Source organism: Poeciliopsis prolifica, unplaced genomic scaffold, assembly GCF_027474105.1.
Source record: "Poeciliopsis prolifica strain line A6 unplaced genomic scaffold, Auburn_PproV2 SCAFFOLD062, whole genome shotgun sequence".
NCBI classification, from domain to species: domain Eukaryota; kingdom Metazoa; phylum Chordata; class Actinopteri; order Cyprinodontiformes; family Poeciliidae; genus Poeciliopsis; species Poeciliopsis prolifica.
The window spans coordinates 1,120,575-1,142,232 of NW_026562437.1; the positions used below are offsets into that span (position 1 = coordinate 1,120,575).

General features: G+C 39.4%; 1 protein-coding gene across 1 annotated transcript in view; it reads right to left on the minus strand.

The window, feature by feature from the left end:
* Positions 1-2,196: 2,196 nt before the first annotated feature.
* trpc5a (transient receptor potential cation channel, subfamily C, member 5a) overlaps positions 2,197-21,658 on the minus strand; it is a 108,885-nt gene continuing 89,423 nt past the window's right edge. The window contains exons 14-19 of the mRNA XM_055060818.1: positions 19,267-19,462; positions 18,211-18,420; positions 13,253-13,294; positions 9,655-9,744; positions 6,148-7,036; positions 2,197-6,076 (exon numbers count right to left, since the gene is read on the minus strand). Coding sequence (XP_054916793.1) covers positions 6,003-6,076; positions 6,148-7,036; positions 9,655-9,744; positions 13,253-13,294; positions 18,211-18,420; positions 19,267-19,462 — 1,501 coding nt within the window. The 3' untranslated portion in view covers positions 2,197-6,002. The remainder of the gene's footprint in view (positions 6,077-6,147; positions 7,037-9,654; positions 9,745-13,252; positions 13,295-18,210; positions 18,421-19,266; positions 19,463-21,658) is intronic.

Consider the following 21,658-nt stretch of genomic DNA (forward strand, 5'->3'; position numbering starts at 1 on the left):
GAGTCAACAACGTGCGCTAGCCGTCCAGTTCTAGAAAAATAACACAGTCATACATTCATTCATGTGGAAATCCATAAAAACAAAGAAAAACAAGGACAGTTTTTATTCTTAAAGCTAAAAATCCCTTTAGTAGGTGAGAGGGGAACCTGAATGAAGCCGTGTGCAGGATATAGTGTGTGTCTGTGTGATGAATAGACAAGTCAAAGTATTTTCCCGCTTTAAAAAATGAGGAAAAAAAAACATGAGTACAAATTTTAATCCATCTGGTTTCCTGACGCGGTTCGAGGCTCGTGTTGAAAATGTCATTTTCAGGAATAAAAGATTTAAAATTTTATGGCTTTTGTGCAAAAAATGCCAAACTGAAAAGTCACAGAAGACTTTGAATAATGAGAAAAATCAGTTTGAAACAGACTGGAAAACCAAAATAAATGAACGATCAGACGGACGGAGAGTGGATCGATCCGATGGCGCCGTTTCCATCAACATTTTATTAATACACATTTTGAAATTGCACTCTAGGAAATGTTGACAGAAACAAATGAATTTGACATAATTTCCTCAATTTTGCAAAAAAATAAAAATAAAAAAAGTTTTTTTATGCTCACTGGTTTTTGGCTTTTCCCAAAAAAAAAAGAAAAAAAACTTTCTTTAATTGTTTTATTGTTTCAACTTTTGACATTTTTGCCAATTTCTTTTCCATAAAACCAGCAAAGCGCCGTGTGGACAGAACATCAGCAAGTCCAGCTGAATTTTCCCACTGGACACGTTTGGATTTGGATTTTATTCGTCTGCAAGTTCATTTTGTTAATTATTATTTCAGAATCGTGTAACATTTTATCAGGAAAGGTTTGTTCGGTGTTCTCCAGCTGAGCTGCATCACTGGTCTCGTTGTTTTCCGTGTTTCGTCTGTGGTTGACGGAAACTTCGTCTTGTGTTTTGTTACAGTTTTATAAGGAATAAATTATTGTTTTTCTTTTTTTAAGGCAAAAGTCTTCTGACGCTTTTACACTGCAAAAACACAAAAGTATTTTAATCTCATTTCTAGTGCAAATATCTTATTACACTTAATATATCACAAAAACTTACAAGCAACTTTTCAGCAACATATAAGAACTTGTTTTAAGTAATTCCTTAAAATAATTAAAAAAAGTTCTAGTTTTGTTGGCAGATAAAATGTTATACATGAAACTATCTGCCAATTAATCAATATTAAGGAATTATTTACTTAAAACAAAGTCATGTATCTTGCTGAAAATATATTTTTGAGTTAGTTTTGTCTTCATTTATGAGCACTAAGCTGTTTGTGCTAGAAACTAGACAAAAATACTTGGTAAGATTTTGTGTTTTTGCAGTTTTGGCAGGACTGTGATTCCCATCCTGCCTTCATTTACAGTCCAACCTGCAGCTCATATTGTAGATAAATAATCTGCCTCGTCTCATCTGTGTTTCTTTTTACGTAAATTTGGATGTTTCTTCATCTTTAATTCCCATCGTTGTCTTCTTCTTCATCCCCATCAGGACGAAATGTCTCAGCTGAACGGCTCCAACCTGAACTGTACAAGCGCAAACGGACGCATGCTAGACGTGCACCAATCTAAATCAATCACCGTGAATCAGGACCTCAACAGAATCTAATCATGGGCTGTGAGTGGATCGATGGGCCTGCAGCGCCTGTAAGGACCCGCATGGGAAAACTGGAACCCATTTCTCACAGTGATTGATTGTCCTCACTGCTCCAGAAAGTACATTATTATGATATTTTTCTACATATTTTAAACTAATGCTGTGGTAAGAAGCTCCGAAATCTCAAAGCTTTCAGTTGTTTCTGAAATGTCCTGTAGGATCTACTGGTTCCCATCACAGTGATTGATTAAAGATGATTGAAAAGCTGAGCCCTGAGGTGCAGCGGTCCTGATTAAAGGTGGTGAAAAGCAGGGGATGTTTGTTTTTCATAAATCTTCATGTGTGTTACTGAGCAACATGTCTGAGAGTGAAACTCGACCAGAAAGGCCTCCAGAACCTTCACTGGTGCAAAGTAATCTAACAAAGTACGACATGAAGCACCAACAGGTATCAGCCATTCAGTTATAGCAGGAAAAAGGATTAAATTCCTGTAAAAAACTGACATTTTCAGATTAATTTCAGACATTTTCTACAAAAAACTTGGAAATTGCTAAAAATTTGCTTGAAAAATGTGGAGATTAGAAAAAAATGTGAACCTTTTTGAGTAAAACTAATTTACTTTTGAAACTCAGAAAATTCAAAAGTCCAACAATTTTGTCGCATCATACAAGATTTTCTTTGAAAAAATCTGAGGTTTAACACAAACCGTATGACTTTTTTTTTTCCAAGAAGCTTTTCGACTTTTCAAAATCAGAAATTTCCAAATATTTTCTAGAAAATTTCTGAGAAAAACTCAAAATTTTGTTGTTTTTTATAGCAATTTTTTTGACAAACATGCTACAACATTCTAGCAAATTAAAATTTATTATAAAATCTGACCTTAATCTCAGAACTCTCACTTTAATCACATAATTCAGACTTTTAATATTAGATTTTTTAAACTTTTTTCTAAGATTTTGACTTTTACCTCATAATTCTGACTTTTAACATTTTTCTGACTTTTTAAAATCAAAATTCTGAGCTTAATCTCAGTTATTTTTACTTTTAATTCCATATATTTCTTTAAGTAGCCCTGAAAGAAATATACAAAAAGTTACATGAACATTTAGTTAGAGTAAAAATTGCTGCTAGATCGTTTTCCTGTTGCTGGTGGGACGTAAAACCTCCAAAATCTCGTCGACGTTTAGAAACTAAGGACAGAAAACTGCTGTATTGCCGCCAGGAGGCAGTGGGACGGTTTGCGACTCTTCTGGCCGTGACGCCGCAGGACGCTGAGCGGATGACGGGGTCGCCATGTTTGCAGACCTGACATTTTGGGACATTGTTTCATTGACACGTAGAGGCGTTTTGACGCCAAGATCGCCGGCGGCGAGGTCACAGCGTCCGCCGGAGGGAGAGGAGTAAACGGGAGGACAAAGACGGGGAAAATAACGGCGGCAAAGTGAAGTGAAAAACGAGGGACGATGTCACCCTGTTGTGGAGGAACGTCTCCTGAGAAACGAAACAAAGGGCAGAACGTTTGACTCGAAGCTATTCATCACACCTGCTGTGTGTGTGTGTGTGTTGTAGGTAACTGTGTTTTTCTGATCAAACATGCATAATTTCTCTACTTCATTGCCGACAGTAGTATATTATCCAGAGTAAAAGTTAACAGCCTCAGCTCATGCCAACCTTTTGAAGTCGCAGCCTTGGCGACTCCGAGATAAGAAAAAATATGATGAAATTCTGGTGAAATTTCCCTTTAAAACTGAATTTCCTGTTCATGTCCATCCGCCACTCATTCACTTCCTGTTTCCTCTCATTCATTCTTTTTACTCAGGTTGAACTTGTGTTGCTTTTTACACATCTTTCGTCTTCGTTCCTCTTCTCTCACCGTTTATTTCCGTTCTCCAGGATAAAGTGTAATTATTAAGGAAGAGCTGAGCGAGAAGCCAGGGACTGTCGGCAACTCAAACAGAAGCAAACACAGTCTTAAGAAACCAGAAAAGTCCTCATTGATATTATTATTATTAATTATTATTAGCAGTTTCATTATTATTATGATATCCTTAATTATTACTAGTATAACTTGTATTAGGATGAAATAAATTCCTTGGCCCTTGTTGATGCAGAGAGAGAGGTTGCAGACAGCAGAGCGCTGGTTCCATGCCGCTCCATCCCAGAGATCCAGCTGGACTCAAATCCATCGGTCCACAGGTAAAACGGAGGTATTCCACTGAAAATATGGCACCTTTATTTTCAGTATTCCACTTGGAGGTAAAGGGGTTGTTCCATCCAACATCCAAAAACATTCAAATCCGATTTATTCCACTGCAGATTCAACGTTTGGCTCTCAGGGCAGATTCCTCGTAAGTTGAGAAGATTTTAAAGATGTTTCCTCTCCTCGCCTCGGCTCTTTCTAATTCCATCGCTCAGAGGAATGAGAGACATTTCAGAGTTTCTGTTGAAACGACGTCCTTTGGTCTTCCTGGAAAATATTTATGAGGACAGTTTGCTTTGAATCAGGCTGGGCAGGAATAATAACAAATTCTAGTGACAAATTAAATTTAGATGTTTAAATTCATGTTTTCAAGACTGTTCATCCTTTAAAGCAAACACTAAATACATTAATGTCACATTTAGGTTGAAAGGGTTAACTTCTCTGGGGGTTTCAATAAATCCCCAGGAATATTTGAAGCCTCTTTAAATGAGACCTGATGCTTTCTATTTACGGTGGCTAGCCAGCTAGTAAAACAATAGCTAGCTAGTGGCGGACTGGATAATATTGCTTCAGTTGTTTGCAAACCAGTGCAAAGTTGATTTCAAGCTAATTTGCTTGTTAGCGACTTGCTATACCAAGCTAGCAATTTTATCAACTTGGTAGTTAAGTAAATGGTAGCTGATAAACTCTTAATTTTAAGTAGTTACTTATTAGAAAAGTAGCTTGTTAATGTTAATAAACAAGCTACTTGTTTATAAGTAGCTTGTTTAATATCTTTAAAACCAGTTAGTCTACCTAAATTAGCAGGTTAGGGAGCTGCTAGCTCCCTAACCTGCTAGTTCACGTTAGTGGCAAACCCATTTTTGGTTTGTCAGATAACTAAAAATTAGCTTGTTAGCCGTATGACATAGGTCCAGTCATGCCAATTTGATATCAAGTCACTAACAAGCTATTTCTTAGCTACTAGCAAGCTAAAGTTAGCACATTGGTTAATCAGCTAGCTAGTTTGGTAGCTCGTTTTGCATAAAACAAGCTAACACATGGATGTCCCATAACTTTCTCAAGATGAGCAGAAACAAAACTACTTGAATCTGTAGAGGAACGACCAAGAGTCGTTATTACAGAAACAAAAAACTGATCAGTTCTGAAATCTCGTTGTAGTGAGGGGTTTAGATCTGAACCTTCAGAAACACATAAATACAGTTATAAAGCCAGCCTTCTATTACATGCAGAACATTTCCAGGATTAAAGTCACAAAAAATCTTGTTGCTGAAATGTGCTAAACAAATAAACTTCAGATGATTTGACAATCAAATCCATTCATTAAATGTTTGCTAGTTAGATGCTAGCTTCTAGCAACTAGCTAGATGCTAGCTTCTAGCTTGAAGTTTGTTCAAACTTTGGTTGAACAAAATGTAAAACAAATTTCTACACAGTAAAATATTACTTTAAGCCTTATTTTGCCAGAGTGAAAGTAAGGTTGGGCTTAATCATAGATAATAAGCTAGTTATGTAATTAGTTTAGCTACAGTTATAGCTTACTTACCTGTAGCTTCCTTAAGCTACAATTAGCTTACACAACTGTAGTTAATTAGGTAAACTAACTGAATCTAAGCTACAATCACCCTGGCTAATTTTAACTTTGGTAAGCTACAGTTGTAGCCTAGCTACTATTGCTAACTAAACTAATTAGTGGCCAAGCTGATAACATTAGCTCAGCAAATAATAAACCAATACTACATCACAACCATCCAAAAGCCCTTGTTGGAAAGTTTATAATCTAAGTTATTAACATTATTTGAAAACTTTAGTTAGCTAGGTGGTTAGGCAACTTATAGCTAGTTAGTTGCTTTGGTCACAGAGCCTTGTAAAAACTTGCTGTATGCAGCAGGTTTTTACATATATCTAGTTGAGCAGAGCCCTTAAAAAGTTAAACCAGCAATAAATATATATTTTGTCACCTGAAAAATCCCCAAAAGGAGTCAAACTGTCTCCATAAACATCCGCCATATTGGATCCTTCCTCCTGTCACAGCTGGGAAAGTCAAAGCCCAAATAAATACAGAGTTGAACATGCAGAGATCCAAAAGCTCCATTGTGTCCATGCCCCTCTCTCTCTGCATCACGCCATCTTTGTTTGTATTGAGCAAACAGGCAAAGAAAACAGTTTCTGCTTTTTCCTATAGCTGCGTGGTAACAGAGTCCTCTATGACATCGCAGCTGTCCTCTAAGACATCGTCACATGGTCCCACCCGCCCATCATCATCATCATTCCCCCTCCGCCTCCTCCATCCATGCCTCCTTCGCCTGCCCCTTCCATGCCCTCTCCCTGGAAAACGTCCTCGCTGGAGTCCAGCAGTCGCGAGCTGGACTCAGACATGTTGGAAGCACAGTGCAGGGATTGGCAGGGGCACGGCGGCGGGAGGGGAAGCGTCAGGAGCGAGTCCCGCCCGTTCGTTCTCAGCGGCGAGAATGACGGCGCGTCCACCGAGCGACCCACTTCGTTCAGGTGAGTGTCGCTTCTGGTGACGTCGCTGAGTCCGAAGTCGGAGTGACTGTGGCTCCCGAGGGGGCGGAGCAGCCCGTCGGAGATGGTGTACGAGGGCGGGGACTGGAGAGGCAGCGGCATGGGTGGGGCTTTGCGTTTGGAGCGGGAGAACAGGTAGGAGAGGCGTTTGAAAGAGTCTGACTTTGCGCTTGGGGATGAGAGGCGGTGCAGGCGGCTCCTTGTGCGAGCAAGCGATGACGATAGCGAAGAGGAAAATGACGACGATGGCGAGGGGAGGACATTGGTGGAGGACGGAGGCATGACGGCCGTCTTTAGCCCGTTGCTTTTTGGCTTCCCCTCCTCATCCTCCTCGTCTTCTCCCCACCCCACTCTGTCCTCCAGCCTCCCCTCCTCTGCTTTGTCTATCCGCGTCATTCCTGAAATGGAGCGCACCAGCGCAGACACGCCGAGCGTCGGCGCTGGCCTTCTGTCGTCCTCCACCGTGTCGGAGAAGGTGACGCTCTTCGACTTCTGGACTCCGACGCCTCCTCCTCCGCCCTCTCCTCCTCCAGGGCCGTCACCTGATTCGCTGTCATCCTCTGACGCCATGGCACCGTCGTCTTTTGTCGTCTCGCTGGATGAAGAGTAGTGTCGCCGGGGAGGACGCCGGTTGCCGAGGAGATCCAGGACTTCGTAGCGGAAACTGGAGATATCCTGCTTCAACTCCTGCACAGAGATGGAGAACATCGCGATGTTCAGTATCAGATCATTCTTCCTGGAACAGGTTCGGATTGGTCTACTGTCGATACAAATTCATTACGTTTTTTGCACAAAATCATTCTTAGATAATGAGACTTTTGTTTGCTCAGTTCTGCCAATTTTGATCTCTGTCGCCTTGAATCCAAATAAACTGCTGCTGGCCACGCCCCTCAACTCAATGGTTGCACTCGCATTTGAAAATGGCTGCATCAGATGCACAATTATACAAACCTACAAATATGAAAAGCAGACATGGAGCCTTCTGCACAACCAGCAACAATGCAGCAAGTAGTTTCTGGATGGTAAGTCAATAATAAAACACTTGTCTTTTCCAGCAGCCATTGTACACTGCATACTGCTGACCAAACATGCTAGAGCTTCCTAAAAGAGCCCCGTTTAGTTCTTCTATTGTATAAAGTGTTGCAATTATACATTTATGACTCAATATGCTACTAATTAACATATTTATGTTTATAAATGTTTGGTTTTTAAATGATCGACCTCAGGATGAGTAGCCATTTCTAATGGGGATGATCCACACAAACAAATAAAAAAACTCTGCTTGCATTGCTAGGCAACGGAGGTTTAGGAAGTGACTCATTTTCCAGACACCAAAATCTATTAACTTACTGCCCAAAATGGCTGCCCGGGTTTTTTTCTTAAAGCACTTTAGCTGTTTTTAGAAGTCAAACGGAAGGACAGAAATGTGAAAAATGTGACTTTTTACGCAACAGATCCCTTTTAAACGGTTTAGTCAGCATGAAAGAAGAGCCAGAAGTGGGAAGAAGAAGGTGAGGAGGGTAAGTGTGTGAGATAGAGCTGATGGTCGGGGAGTTAAACTATCAGTGAGTCGAGGCTCGGGGTGAAGAGGAGGGTAAGGACTTTGCAGGATGCGCGGAGAACAGCAACGACTGATGTAAGGAGGGAATAACTGCTGAAAGCGTCAGGAAAGAGAGCGAGATAATTCAGAAATCACTCCAGTGAAACACGTAGCTTTATCTGGCTGTAGAGTGAAAAAAAAACTGACAACAGAGTGAAGAAAATAAAAAACTGGAGGAGAAAACCTTTCTTCATATCTCATGCATTAAGAAACACTTTGAGCAAAAATGTTGTGAAGTAAATATTTAGGATATACGTTTCTCAAATCACAGATGTGATTCAGAAATATTTTTATTTATTCCAAAGGGAAAATTAATACAGTTTTTCTTTTAAAGCTGTTTAAGTTTCCACCTCAGCGCTTCTACTAGTTCTCATTGGTGAAAGTTTGGAAAATATAGTTAGGAGGCGGAGCTTCATCTAGAAAGCGGAGCTCCATCTAGTAGGCGGAGCTTCGTCTAGAAGGCGGAGCTTCATCTAGAAGGCGGAGCTTCATCTAGAAGGCGGAGCTCCATCTAGAAGGCGGAGCTTCATCTAGAAGGCGGAGCTTCGTCTAGGAGGCGGAGCTTCATCTAGGCGGAGCTTCATAGAAGGCGGAGCTTCATCTAGAAAGCGGAGCTCCATATAGAAGGCGGAGCTCCATCTAGAAGGCGGAGCTTGTCTAGGAGGCGGACCTTCATCTAGGAGGCGGAGCTTCATCTAGAAGGCGGAGCTTCGTATAGGAGGCGGAGCTTCGTATAGGAGGCGGAGCTTTGTCTAGGAGGCGGAGCTTTGTCTAGGAGGCGGAGCTTCGTCTAGGAGGCGGAGCTTCGTATAGGAGGCGGAGCTTTGTCTAGGAGGCGGAGCTTTGTCTAGGAGGCGGAGCTTTGTCTAGGAGGCGGAGCTAGGTGCACCCAGGTGTTTTGCCCCTGAGTGGTTGCCATGGATACTAAACAATTTCTCCAAACATGCATCTAAAGCTCAAAAAAGTCGATTTTACAAAACACGCCCCGTTTAAGTCTCCCAGTCGGTTTTCAATGACTTCATCCAGCCTTTTTCCATCAATTCCTGTTGCCATTGTGGCAACGGTTTAGTTCAGCAACAAAAGGCAAAATGATAAATTACTATTTTGGATTTCTGGGAGCTTCGATTGAAATTTTCTAACAGATGCATATTAAGTCTTTGAAACGCTACAAACATTAAAAATCAGGAAGCAGAACACCGATTTATTCCTCAGTCCTTATTGGACTAACATAATACGAAGACAAACATCCTTCAGCAGAGCAAAGTGATTCAGTTCGCTGTGCACCTGATGTTGTTTTTTACTCTCAAAAGCCCAAAGGAACCTTCTGCTTCAAAGCAGCTCAGGGCCGGCCTCCAAAGGCATCATGGGAAATCTACTCAGGAGGTAAAGACGTTTCAAATAATTTATGGCTCAGAAAGAAAAAAATGGGGAAAGACTAAAGAAGCCTTGTCAGTGAAGAGCCTGAACAGCAGATTTTGTTAGAGAAAGTGCTTGAAAGTGGACATGTGGCTGTTATTAAAAGTTGTTTGGCGCCATAAAAAGCAGATCTGCCTCTGGTATCAATAAAAGTTGCAGGGAGCTGAAATAAACAGACTCTGTGCAGCTGATGTTTGTGCGGCTCAAGCTCCGCAGCGGGCTGAGATGCAGGACAGAAAAAAAGAGGTGGTTTTATCGTGTGTTTGAGAAGAAGCTTCCCCAGACCGACCTTGAAGTTTTCCTCTGTCAGCCCTTCATCAGTTTTGGCGCTTCGTATCATGGCGGCCACGTATCTCTTCACCAGACTTCGGATCACTTCCTGTTGATAAAAGTTGCAGGGGTTACTGCCATTAGAAGAACCTTTGCTTAAAACACAACAGTACCAAACACACACCCATGCTTTTAACGTTTCCACTGCAAAAACACAAAACCTTACCAAGGATTGTTGGTCCAGTTTCTGATGCAAATATCTTTTTACACTTGAAATAAGGCAAAACTGACGTACAAGTTACATAATGAAGAGGTAAAACCTTTGAAGCCAGCTCTATGTTTGCACTCACAGGTGAAAATGCCTGGAATTATACAACCGTACATCTTTGAAAAGCACAAGTGGAGCCTCCTGCGCAACCAACAAGAAGGCAGTAAAGTGTTTTCTGGATGGTAAGAAATCATTGTGCCAGAAATCATTGTGAAATCATTCCCTTGTGCTGCTCGGTAACGGCACCGGAGGGATTTTGAAATGGCCTTTTTTCCCAAAACATAAAAAAGATGAATTTATTGCCAAACAACAGCTGAGCACTTGGACCCAAATGTAAGTTTAAAAACATTCAAAATGTGAGTTTTACATATTACATGTCCTTTAAAACTTTAAATCAGTGAAATAAATCTTCTGCTGGCTCAGTTGTATAAAAACCAAGCAAGATTCCTTCAAACTTCTTTTCTTAAAATGTCATCAACGCTAACAGGCAACACGGTCCTTTAGCTGTTCTCATCTCATTAACCAATCAGCCAGTGATGTGGGTCAGTCCCATTGATTTACCGGCCCAAAAAAAAAAATCACAGGCATTTGGTGTGGAGTGGGTGGTAATTCAAAACCTGATACACACACCGGCCCACAGTCAACACTTGTGAGCGCCAAACGGGACGGTCTGGCATGCTGTCACTCAGCACCTCTGCCAAAAGCACACCACTCACTCTGCTAATGTGCAGCACACATTCCCACAACAAGCCTTTTAAAAGCATGGGAGGATATCAGAGGAACGATCAGCCGTGCCAAACACAAAGTACTGGCGCCTCATTATAGACGCTCCTGCCTCGGAAGATTTGTTGCACAAATTTCTTTTAAAAATCCCCTAAACCTGGACGGAGAGACGGCGGACTCAGCTGCCAGAAACAACCAACACTCTGAACATTAAACATTAAAGACAATCGATAATCTCATTCTGCTGCAGCTCTTTATGTGGCTGAAAACTTGTTGGGAGTTTTACATGCAAACTTTGTTTTTGGAAAAAATATTGAAAGGCAAATCTGAAGCGAATGAGTTTGATGTTGTTCCAGTTACAGGGACGGGCGACTGTTTGTCTCAAAGGACCAGAGAAGAAGCCGTGAATGTCGGTGGGAGCCGATTCAATGGCTGAAGGATTTTCTTCCAAGTGTCCATTTGATAATAAATGCAGATATAATTTTTCTATCTTATTCTGCCAGCAGCAGACATTGCAGCTGAACAATGACAGTTTGCTAACAGCTAAACTCTTCAGGTCTCAGTTTGTGCTTTTCCTCTTTATTCAGATGTAAAAAAAATCCTTTTTCATAGATCGACTAAAATTGATTATGTACTGCAGCAGCGCACCTGTCAAGATGCTTTTAGTTAAACTTTTTCTCAAATTGCAATTCCTGAAACGCCAGCTTTAGAAATGTATCTATCAAATAGAAACCTACGGAAGAGGATTAGTGCCAATGAGGAAAAAAGAGAATTGTGAGGTTTTTTTCTCAGAATTCTAACTAAATTTCAAAATTATGAGAAAAATCAAAATGCTGAGAAAAAAATCAGAATTATTATTTTTTCAGTGGCTCTAATCCTCTTCCATAGAAAACTGATATTTTACTTGGATATTTTATTATCCAGGCGAAGAAGTGTCAAAAATGTCATTTCTTTTGACATTTATTGAGAAATGTCAGAGAAAGTTTTCAAAAGGTTCATTTTTTGATTCCACAAATGCAAATTATTGGTTTACAGTTCACGAATGATATCATCAGCCTTCAGCATAAATAAGGTTCAATTGTTCAGAAGGATTTGAACACAAGTTAATGAAATAAATACATAAATTTAATTGCAACAAACTTTAATTTCTTGGTAATATTTTTTTTAAATACTTTTTGCTGATTAAAAAAATAACTCCAGTGAATGCTGAGTGACTTCATGAATCTGAAATGTGTGTAAATCTCATCTATCGAGTGTTTCTCTCCTCTGCCAGCGGCTGACTGGTTGAGTCACAACGCTTTGACTTTAAGAGCAATCTCAACAAGCGGTCACCTGAAGAGTAATTAATTTAGTAGCAGCCTTCTCTTTCAGCACAAACAAAATGTGATTGGCTCAGCTGGGGACATCTAAACCTGTTAGCTAATTGTGTTTACTTTCACTTAGACCCTGAAAGAAACAATTACTGTCTTTTAAAATTTATTTATTAAAAAACAAAGAAAAAAATAGAGAGAGCGAAGTGGAGGAAGCTGTGCTGAGACGATGATGTCAGAGTGAATCAAAATGCTGATGATGTTTATTAGACTGAGGACTTTTTAATTTCTCCTTATGTGCCATTATCAATAATGTTTGATGCCAAGAGATTTATTTATTTATTTACGGGATGGATGGATGGATGGATGGATGGATGGATGGATGGATGGATGGATGGATGGTTGGATGGATGGATGGTTTGTTGGTTGTATGGATGGTTTGTTGGTTGGATGGATGGTTTGTTGGTTGGATGGATGGATGGTTGGTTGGATGGATGGATGGATGGATGGTTGGTTGGTTGGATGGATGGTTTGTTGGTTGGATGGATGGTTTGTTGGTTGGATGGATGGATGGTTCGTTGGTTGGATGGATGGATGGATGGATGGATGGTTCGTTGGTTGGATGGATGGTTTGTTGGTTGGATGGATGGATGGATGGTTTGTTGGTTGGATGGATGGTTTGTTGGTTGGATGGATGGATGGTTCGTTGGTTGGATGGATGGATGGATGGTTGGTTGGTTGGATGGATGGATGGATGGATGGTTTGTTGGTTGGATGGATGGTTGGTTGGTTGGATGGATGGATGGTTGGTTGGTTGGATGGATGGTTGGTTGGTTGGATGGATGGTTGGTTGGTTGGATGGATGGATGGATGGTTGGTTGGTTGGATGGATGGATGGATGGATGGTTGGTTGGTTGGATGGATGGTTGGTTGGTTGGATGGATGGATGGATGGTTGGTTGGTTGGATGGATGGTTGGATGGATGGATGGTTCGTTGGTTGGATGGATGGTTTGTTGGTTGGATGGATGTCTGGTTGGATGTTTAGTTTTTTCTGATTTAGTCCATCAATCTGTGAATTCAGATAAAACTTCTATTGTTTTTAAATCTAACATATTAAATATTTCATGTGATTTTCTTCCTTCAAACCAAGAGCTCATACTAACCAAATCCATATAGATGGTTTTTACCTTTTTCTCTGACACAATGAATATAAAATGATCATAACTGGCTGAAGGAAACAGATTTGAATATTTGCACCTTATATTTTTTCTCAGTAAGCGATGGCAGCTGAGGAGCCGTTACGAGTTTCACTGACCTGGTAATGCTGGTTCTGTATCAGGCTGTCAGCATGGCGCTCCTGTGAACAAACGAAGGGGAATGTTAATATAAAAATAACACAATGCATCTGCATTTATCACCACATCTCTGCTTCTTCCTCTCTGTTATTATTATTATAATGATTATTAATATTCTCCTGCCCTCTTCCACATCTCCCTCAGTCTCCTCTGCTCCCATCATTCTTCTCAGGAAAGTTGATATTTCACACAGAAGTCACTACGAGATTAAATGCATTCACCTCCATCTCCTACAGCTACCAAACCACAACAAAGCGAAGGGATGACAGATTGCATTAGGCTGAAAGAGCCGGGAGCGGCCATATTGTAAAGAGTGATGGACTCTGGGTAATCATTTCTCACCATTAAACATTGATACAGACATCATGTCGAGTAAATGTACACCCTGGTCTAAAACTGGCTGCAGCAAAAAGCCTTAATCTGGAATATGAATATATTCTGTTTAGAACACAGGTGTCTAAAAGTGTGGCGCGGGGGCCATTTGTGGCACCTGAAGTGATTTTATATTGCAATGACACATATTTGTCCCCCCATTTAGGAGGATGTATGTATAACAATCTTCTTTTAATTACATTATTAAAACAGTTTCAAATAAAGAGAGCCCTAAATCATGATTTATTGCTGAGAATAGATTAAATCTTTCTCAGTTTTCTCCAGTCGAACCCAAACTAAATTAGTAAAGTGGTTGCCTTTCTTTCAATAACAGAAATATTCAAAACCCTTTTGAAATTTTTGATCTACAGTGATTTACATATTCCTTTACAACAACAAAAAACACTCCAAGTATTTTCTCTGTTGCATTCAACAAGAATGCAGCAGGTGGTTTCTAGATGGTAATTCAACATCAAAACACTTATCCATTCATCTAATGGAGGCGTCACTTGCCTCAGTTAAGGTCAAAGTTTATGATCCAAAAGAAAAATGGTCTCAAAGGAAGAAAAGAAAACATGAGAGACTGTCTCACAGTAAAAAACCTTCTCATAACCAAAACATTTGAGAACATAATCTGAGGATTTATAACTTGAACTGTGATTCTGACGTTTTACCGCATTAATGCTGCCTTGAGAAAAATAACAAGGGTTTGGGGTGGCCTAGTCAAAGTCTGGACTAAAATCTGATTTAGATGCTGAGAAGAAACCCTAAACATGCCAGATTTGAAACGACTTCCTGTTGCCACTTTTTAACATAAAAACGTAATCAACGTTTAAATGCTGCTTTTAACATTTACTCTCATTATATTTTATTAAAATGTCTAATAATTTGAAATGTGACAGGGAATGAAACCAAACCAAGCTGCTAACAACAACCTAATTCTTCAGAGGTTTGGAGTAAATCTCATCCAAGAGCAACACTGAAGTGTGAAAAACTACAATTACCTCCAACAGAAATTCATTGTTTTCACGTTTCAGGCTGTTGAGTTCAGTTTTCCATGTTCATTTTAATTTCTGCTCAGTTTAATATTCAGTGTTTCACACTCATCTGTCCTCTCTTCTTCCTGCTGTCTGCTAACGAAACACTGACACATTTGTATCTGCAGCCGTCCTCCCCACATCTTTCCTTACTGGACAATCTTTGCTTTCGGTGTCTCATGCCGCTCTGATGCTTACTCTCTGATCATGCACATAAACACAAACTCTCTCCTGCGATCAGATCTCTGCAGAGCTGTGTGCCTCTCTGAACCTACGTGGGCTGGTTGGCTTATATAACTCAGCTGACTTCAGTTGAGGTGAACACGCCAGCTGCAGTCAATGTGTGTGTGTGATGGTGTGAAAAAGCCTTATCAGTGTGTGCCGATGGCTCTCGGTGTCTCTCCAAATGACTGGACTGTTGCATGTGTTTATCAGGACATGTTCATCTGTCGATGTTCCTTCTGGACTTCCAGACACACAGCTGATGCCTGTCGTGTGGTGGGACACTGTTTCTGCAGAATTACTGCCTTTAAACGTCTCAAATGCACTTTGAAATGCCTTGTTTCTGAAATGTGCGATTCAAATAAAATTTGATTGATCTCGTGTGACAGTTTGCCAGAATCTCATCTACAGCAGCAAGAGCTCAGTGTGAGAATCAGGGAAAAACGTACTGAAGTATTCAAGCTAATTGGTTTGAGTGAAATGCACAGAATGTAGCCAAGCTAACAGCTATAAATGGTAAAGCTAACAGCTATCACTAATCAAGGTACCAATAATCCATAGTCAAACTAGCCACTACCCATAACCAAGCTCACAGATATTCAGAGTAAAGCTAAGAGTTATCCATAATCAAAGTAGCCACTACCCACAGAAAAGCTAACAACTTTACATAGACAAGCTAGCAATAATCCATAGTCAAACTAACCACTACCCATAGCCAAGCTAATAGCTAACCATAGTCACAGTATCAACAATGACTGAGAGTGAAGCTAAAAACCATCCATAATCAAAGTAACCACTATCCACAGTAAAGCTAACAGCTATCCATAGTCAAGCTAGCAATACAATTAGTCAAATTACCCACGACTCATAGTAAAGCTAACAGACAGCCGTAGTCAAGCTACGTATTGACTGACTGATAGTCAAGATAACAACTATCTAGAGTCAAACTAAACATTATGAAGCTATCTATAGCAGAGCTAACAGCTACTTATAGACAAGCTAATGGCTGCAACAGCCAAGTTAACCACAGCCAATATAACAGCCATCCATAGTCAATCAAACAGCCAACATAGTCATGGTTATAATCAAAGGTTTGCATGAATCAGATTAAAAATAAAAAAGAACTGTTCATTGTTCAAGAGAGTACACCAAGTGTAGGCTAAACAGGAAATGAAACCAGCAGTGATCAGGGAAATTAGAGTCTTACATAAAAAGCTTTATCTTGTAAAAATGTCTAATAAAGCGTTCGACTGATTTGCAAGGAAAGATTTGACCTGACAGAAATTTACCCATGAAGTCTGATTTGAGATGTTGAGTCCTTCATGAGAATTTCTCTCTTCCTGAACTGTGATCACTTTCAAGTAAAACACTGACTGTGCAGAAATACCCAAAACAATCCAAATCAAGCAGCCATAATAGTTAAAGTCGCGTCGCTCAACTAGTTATTGACGTGACTTCAATAACTAATTGGATTTATGATTCTTTCATTAAATATGTCCTGAAAATATAATCCCATCTCCATCAATAAACGAAATTGAAAAATAAATGCTAACATAAAGTTACATGAACATATTTAGCTCTATTTTTACCTTAAGAATGGGGAAAACATTTATCTATTAATCGGACAAGCTTGTATTTCTGCTCAGTGCTGTTGGGTCAGTGCAACCCGACCAGGCTTCTGCCAGAGGCTGTTTAGGAGGTTAATCATTTAGCAATTTGTTATTTTTTCTGCTGCAGCATTTATCAGGGCTGCTAACCACAATTGCTTTCTTTCTGATTAAATGCAGCTGTAAATCATAATAATCTGTTTTCCATCAAATAAACCAGCCCAGTCAATGTAATCAAAATAAAAAGAGCCGCAGCAGCAGTTCGGTCTGTATAATCAGAGCCCAATTAATCAAGACGCTGCATGAAGCATAAATATTGTTTTAGGCTAATTAGAGCCAGCAACAGAAGATTTAAACATCATAAAACTTCCTTTAGATCCACTGTTTTAAATCTTTTTTATTTGACAATATTAATGAATTTCCATAAAACATTCCTAAATATGGTTTTGACTTTTAAGTGTTGCTGGTTTCCACTTATTTGTCTTGCAGTTTTTCTCTGTGGCTGCGAGTCGATCGTCATCCAGCATTTTGTGTTGCTTTCTAATATTTTCTTCGGCTCAACTTTTCTCATTAAATAACTGTCGCTGCTGATGCAACGCGCTGAATGCAGCGTGATTTATGGTTCGGAGTTGATTGTTTGGAAATGTGACCTCCTTGGATTACACACACTGTTTCATAACAGCCTCAGCAGCAGCTCATAATTCCTATATTATGGGTGTAAATGAAGGCTGCAGTGGAAAAACCAGACACCGCTCTGCTGGAAAATGTTGCTTCTTTTGTTTTTTATTTTACTACAGGGATAGAAAAACAACAATTTAGTATTTAAATGCTTCCTTTAATAGCTGGGTGTCAAACTGATTTTCATTTTGGGCCATCAAGATTGATAAAAATAATTAACAACTCTGCATTTGATACATACTTTAAATAATGTTGAACATATTTTTACTCTGATGAATCTCTCCAGGATTTTATAATTATTTTTGCAATCAAAATCACTAATTTAGAAATATTTGGAGGAGATTTTACACTTAACTTGGTATTAAGTAAGACTGAGGCAACTTTATCGTAAAAGTAAGAAATACTGCCACCTGCAGGTGGGAGTTAGCGATGATAACTAAAGCCCAAAGTCTGACCATTTTCTGTGTAAAATTGGCAATAAACTCACGATTATGAATTCGCACAAAAACAAGAGAGATTGATCATGTAAATAAAATAAAATAATAAAAAAGAGATAAAATGAGCAAATGACAGAAACTCAAAGATGCAAACAAGTGTTTATTATCTTGTGTTGACAATAAATCAGTACCAAAATATATATTGTGATCAAAATCAATAATAGCAATAATACGTTCGAAAAAAAAAAGTAATTTAACTGAACTCCGATCCAGAAACGCACAGAGTCAGAGGAAAGGTTTTGGTTTTTCGGTCTCTCACGGCCAGCTAAGCTAGCTAGCTGGAATCAACAGACCCACTCATTCTCTGGTTATCTAGCAACGACCTGCTGAGTAAAACTGCAGTTGAAGGTTTTGCCTCATAACTGCGTGAAAATAAAAAACAACAAAATGGAGCCAGAACTCAATAAAATTTGGCAGGATTTCAGATATTTGAAACAAAAAAAAACCCCTAATCAATAATGATATGAAACATTGTGACAATAATCTGTGATTCTCAGATACTCACGGTGAACTCTCGAAGGTTTCCGCATTTGTGCGAGGCCTCTCCGGGCGGCTGGCCTCTCCTGCACAGCTTGTTGTGGAGCCACATCAGGAGGTACCAGAAGGACTTTGGGCTGGGGATGATGTTGAAGGGAGGGGGCAGCGTGCCGCCCTCGTCGAAGTAGCTCATCCACAGCTTGGTGCGGGCAAACTTCCACTCGATGTCGGCGTGGTCCTGCAAAACCAGAAGAAACCTCTTTAATCTGGAACATTTCTTCGGCTTAAATCAGTGACAGGAGCTGCGTTTCCGTTGACAGGTTGGACAATTTGACATTTCAAAGATAAATTTGTTTAATGGAAACACGGCAATTTAAAAAAAAAAAAAACAAGTAAAAGTGAGGTGGTTTTCTTGCCCATATCAAATTGGTTGATCTGGCAAAACCACAATGGAAAAACGTTTTTCCTGCATCGTCACATAATCAACAACCGCATGTTACTACTGCCGGAAACAACAAAGAAGAAGGCAACAGGAAGTGGTAGGAAACTGATGGCCGAGCATAACTTTTAGCGAGTTATTGTGTGAAAATATATGATATTAATTAAGTTTCTTATTTAATGAAAACAATCACAACTCAAAATCAAAGGTGTCAACAGTGGTAAAGGAGCCCAGTTCAGATCCCAGAACTAACCTAATATTTTATTGCAAATGTAAGAACACAAAAAAACATAAAATCTCATCATGTATGTCTGACTAGTTCTGGTGCAAATATCTTGGAAAATTACAAATAAGACAAAACTAACTAACATTACTTTTCTGCATATTATTTCACTTAAAACATGTAAAAATGCCATAAAACTAGTACTTAACCTATACTGAATAATTACTGACTGAAAATTAACTTGTAAGACAGTTTTGAATATTTAACAAGAATTTAACTAGAATATTTGATAGCTGTTAGCTTTACTATAGTGATTTTGAGTTTTTGCAGTGTATGGCCTCCAACTGAAAAACACAACAAACCAAATAGAAATAATTATTAAAGGTATTTCATTCGTGGACACGTTTCAGCTTGTGACTCACAGCGATGAGTTGGTAGGAGTTGTTCATCATGGCGATGAGCATGTTCAGCAGAACCACCAGAGAGATGACGTTGTACGTCCCGAACATCGTCGCCCCGACGAACTCGGTGAACTCGTGCCGAGCTTTCACGTTGGTGACGTAAAGGTTGAGCAGCCCAAATATGGACCAGAAGAGCGACTGGAGAGTCTCAAATAACCTGAAAGGGACCAGAAGTAAGACAATTAATATGAGATTGACATAAAGATCCGGAGGGAAGGTGAGAGGATGAATCATAAATAACTTTTGATGTCCATAACTCTGAGAGCTCACAGGATTTTCATTAAAGTAAACAATGATAAATGGTCAAAACATGACATTCAAAACTGTGACACCATCTCTATTTGAAGAGGATTTTTAGAAATCTTTAGAAATTATGAGAAATTAAAGCTTGGAAACAATGTTTTTTTCCATATTTTATTCCATTTCTGAAGGCAAAAAACGTAACAATGCAGAATATTCCTGCGCTTTTCTGTACTGTAGCATATTTCTGGAGACACAGCACATTGTATAAATTACAAATATTGAGGAGATTATTTTCAACCTGTGCACTAATGTTTGTATCAAAGAAATAGACTGACTTGGCTGCTGCAGCACCAAGTTTGAGTGCAGAGAGAAGCTTAAACTCTGGTCACTCATTTAAATTTCTGTTTTTATGGACATTTTGTACAATGAGTCAAATTGTGTCTTTTCAAAACCAACTTACCTAATCTAGTATTTAGTGGATATATCTTATTTACACTTTAAATAAGACAAAACCAGCTTAAAAGTAACTTATCAAGATATAGAAGCTTGTTTTAAGTAAATAATTCCTTAATATTAAAGTGCAGAGATAAGTTATAAGATAAATAATCTGCCAATAGAACCATTTCCTTTTCATCGATATTAAGAAATTATTCTCTTAAAACTAGCTCCTATTTCTTGGCAAGTTACTTTTAAGTTAGTTTTGTCTTAATTCAAGTGAACCGAAATATTTATGCAGCAAAACTCAAAAAAGTACTTGGTAGTATTTTGTGTTTTTGCAGTGAAAAAACAGAAAACACTTTTTTTTTTAGTATTGGATTTACATTGAGTGACGTCCTTTCCCTAAAAAATACAAATAAACCAAATAATAAATAAAAATTCACCTTTATTGTTATTTTCCTGATTTGATCCTTTTGATACAAAGTTTGGACACCCAAACAATGTGAACATCCTCGCCTAAAACCTCCCGCCCTTTGAAACCAAGAAGCTCGAGAGAGAATTTCAAAGTCGCTTTTATTGAGATAGAAAAGCAGAAAATTTCCTGATCCAGACTCGGAGAGGCAGCTCCATGTTTCCCTCCTGCTTTCTGAGTTGTTGTCATTTTTCCCTCCCTGATCTCTTTCTCCATCCTTCGTCTTTTGTCTCGTCTCTCTGTCCTCTGCTTGCCTTCGCGTGTCTCTTTGTGCGGCCGTCACTGTTACAACTGCGGTTGCTGAATTTTTGATGAAGCAACAATTGGCGGCGCTCGACGCTACATCAAGAGAACGACACCGACGAGGGGAAGGCTCTATATTTATACAGCATGAAATATTCAGGGATGCAGCGGGTATTCTCATTGTGGTGAACAGCAGGACTGTTGCGTTGCAGGAACATTTGATCAGTCGGTGCACAGACTGTTTCTCCCTCACAGAGCATCATTTGAGAGATGGTGCGATGGTGTATGCAGGTGAAATTTGTAAGTCAGGGAGGTGAGAGGCTCGGCGTGTTGTGGAAGAAACGAAGGGAATTAAATCAACGACGAATGAAGCAGCCGAGCGTGTCGGTTATGAAATGGGAAAGATGGGAGGACGACAAGAGAAAGGGATGAAACTCCCATCGTTTTTGTTTTATTATTTCAATTATTCCCCAGTTTTCACTTCATGGTGCCATTCATAGACATTTCATAGCAAATAGTTACCGCCTGATTCAGGCAGTCATTTTGATTCAGGTGTTTGGTTTTCCATATGATCTAGGTCTGAAATAATGTCGATTTTTATAATATCAACAATTTCTCTGTATATCTGGGATATATTTGGACTAATGTACGCTTTCTAGCCGAAGTATGGTATGACATTATAGCACAATTATAAAAATGCTATTATATATTTAGATATGTATATCTCAAAAACAACTTAGAAATTGGGCCTCTGTCTCTTTAAGAAGCTCCTACTCTCTCTGTCACTCATCATTCTTCACCACGTTGCTTCTCCATGAACTCTTTGGAGTGTTGGACTGAGAGCGAGTTCGTATGATGAGCTCAGCAGACTCTCAGTTTGTCACAGAGCAAGACAAAGGAAGCTAAGAAAAAGAAAACACAACTAACAGCACAACAATAATCTGATTTAGTACCACA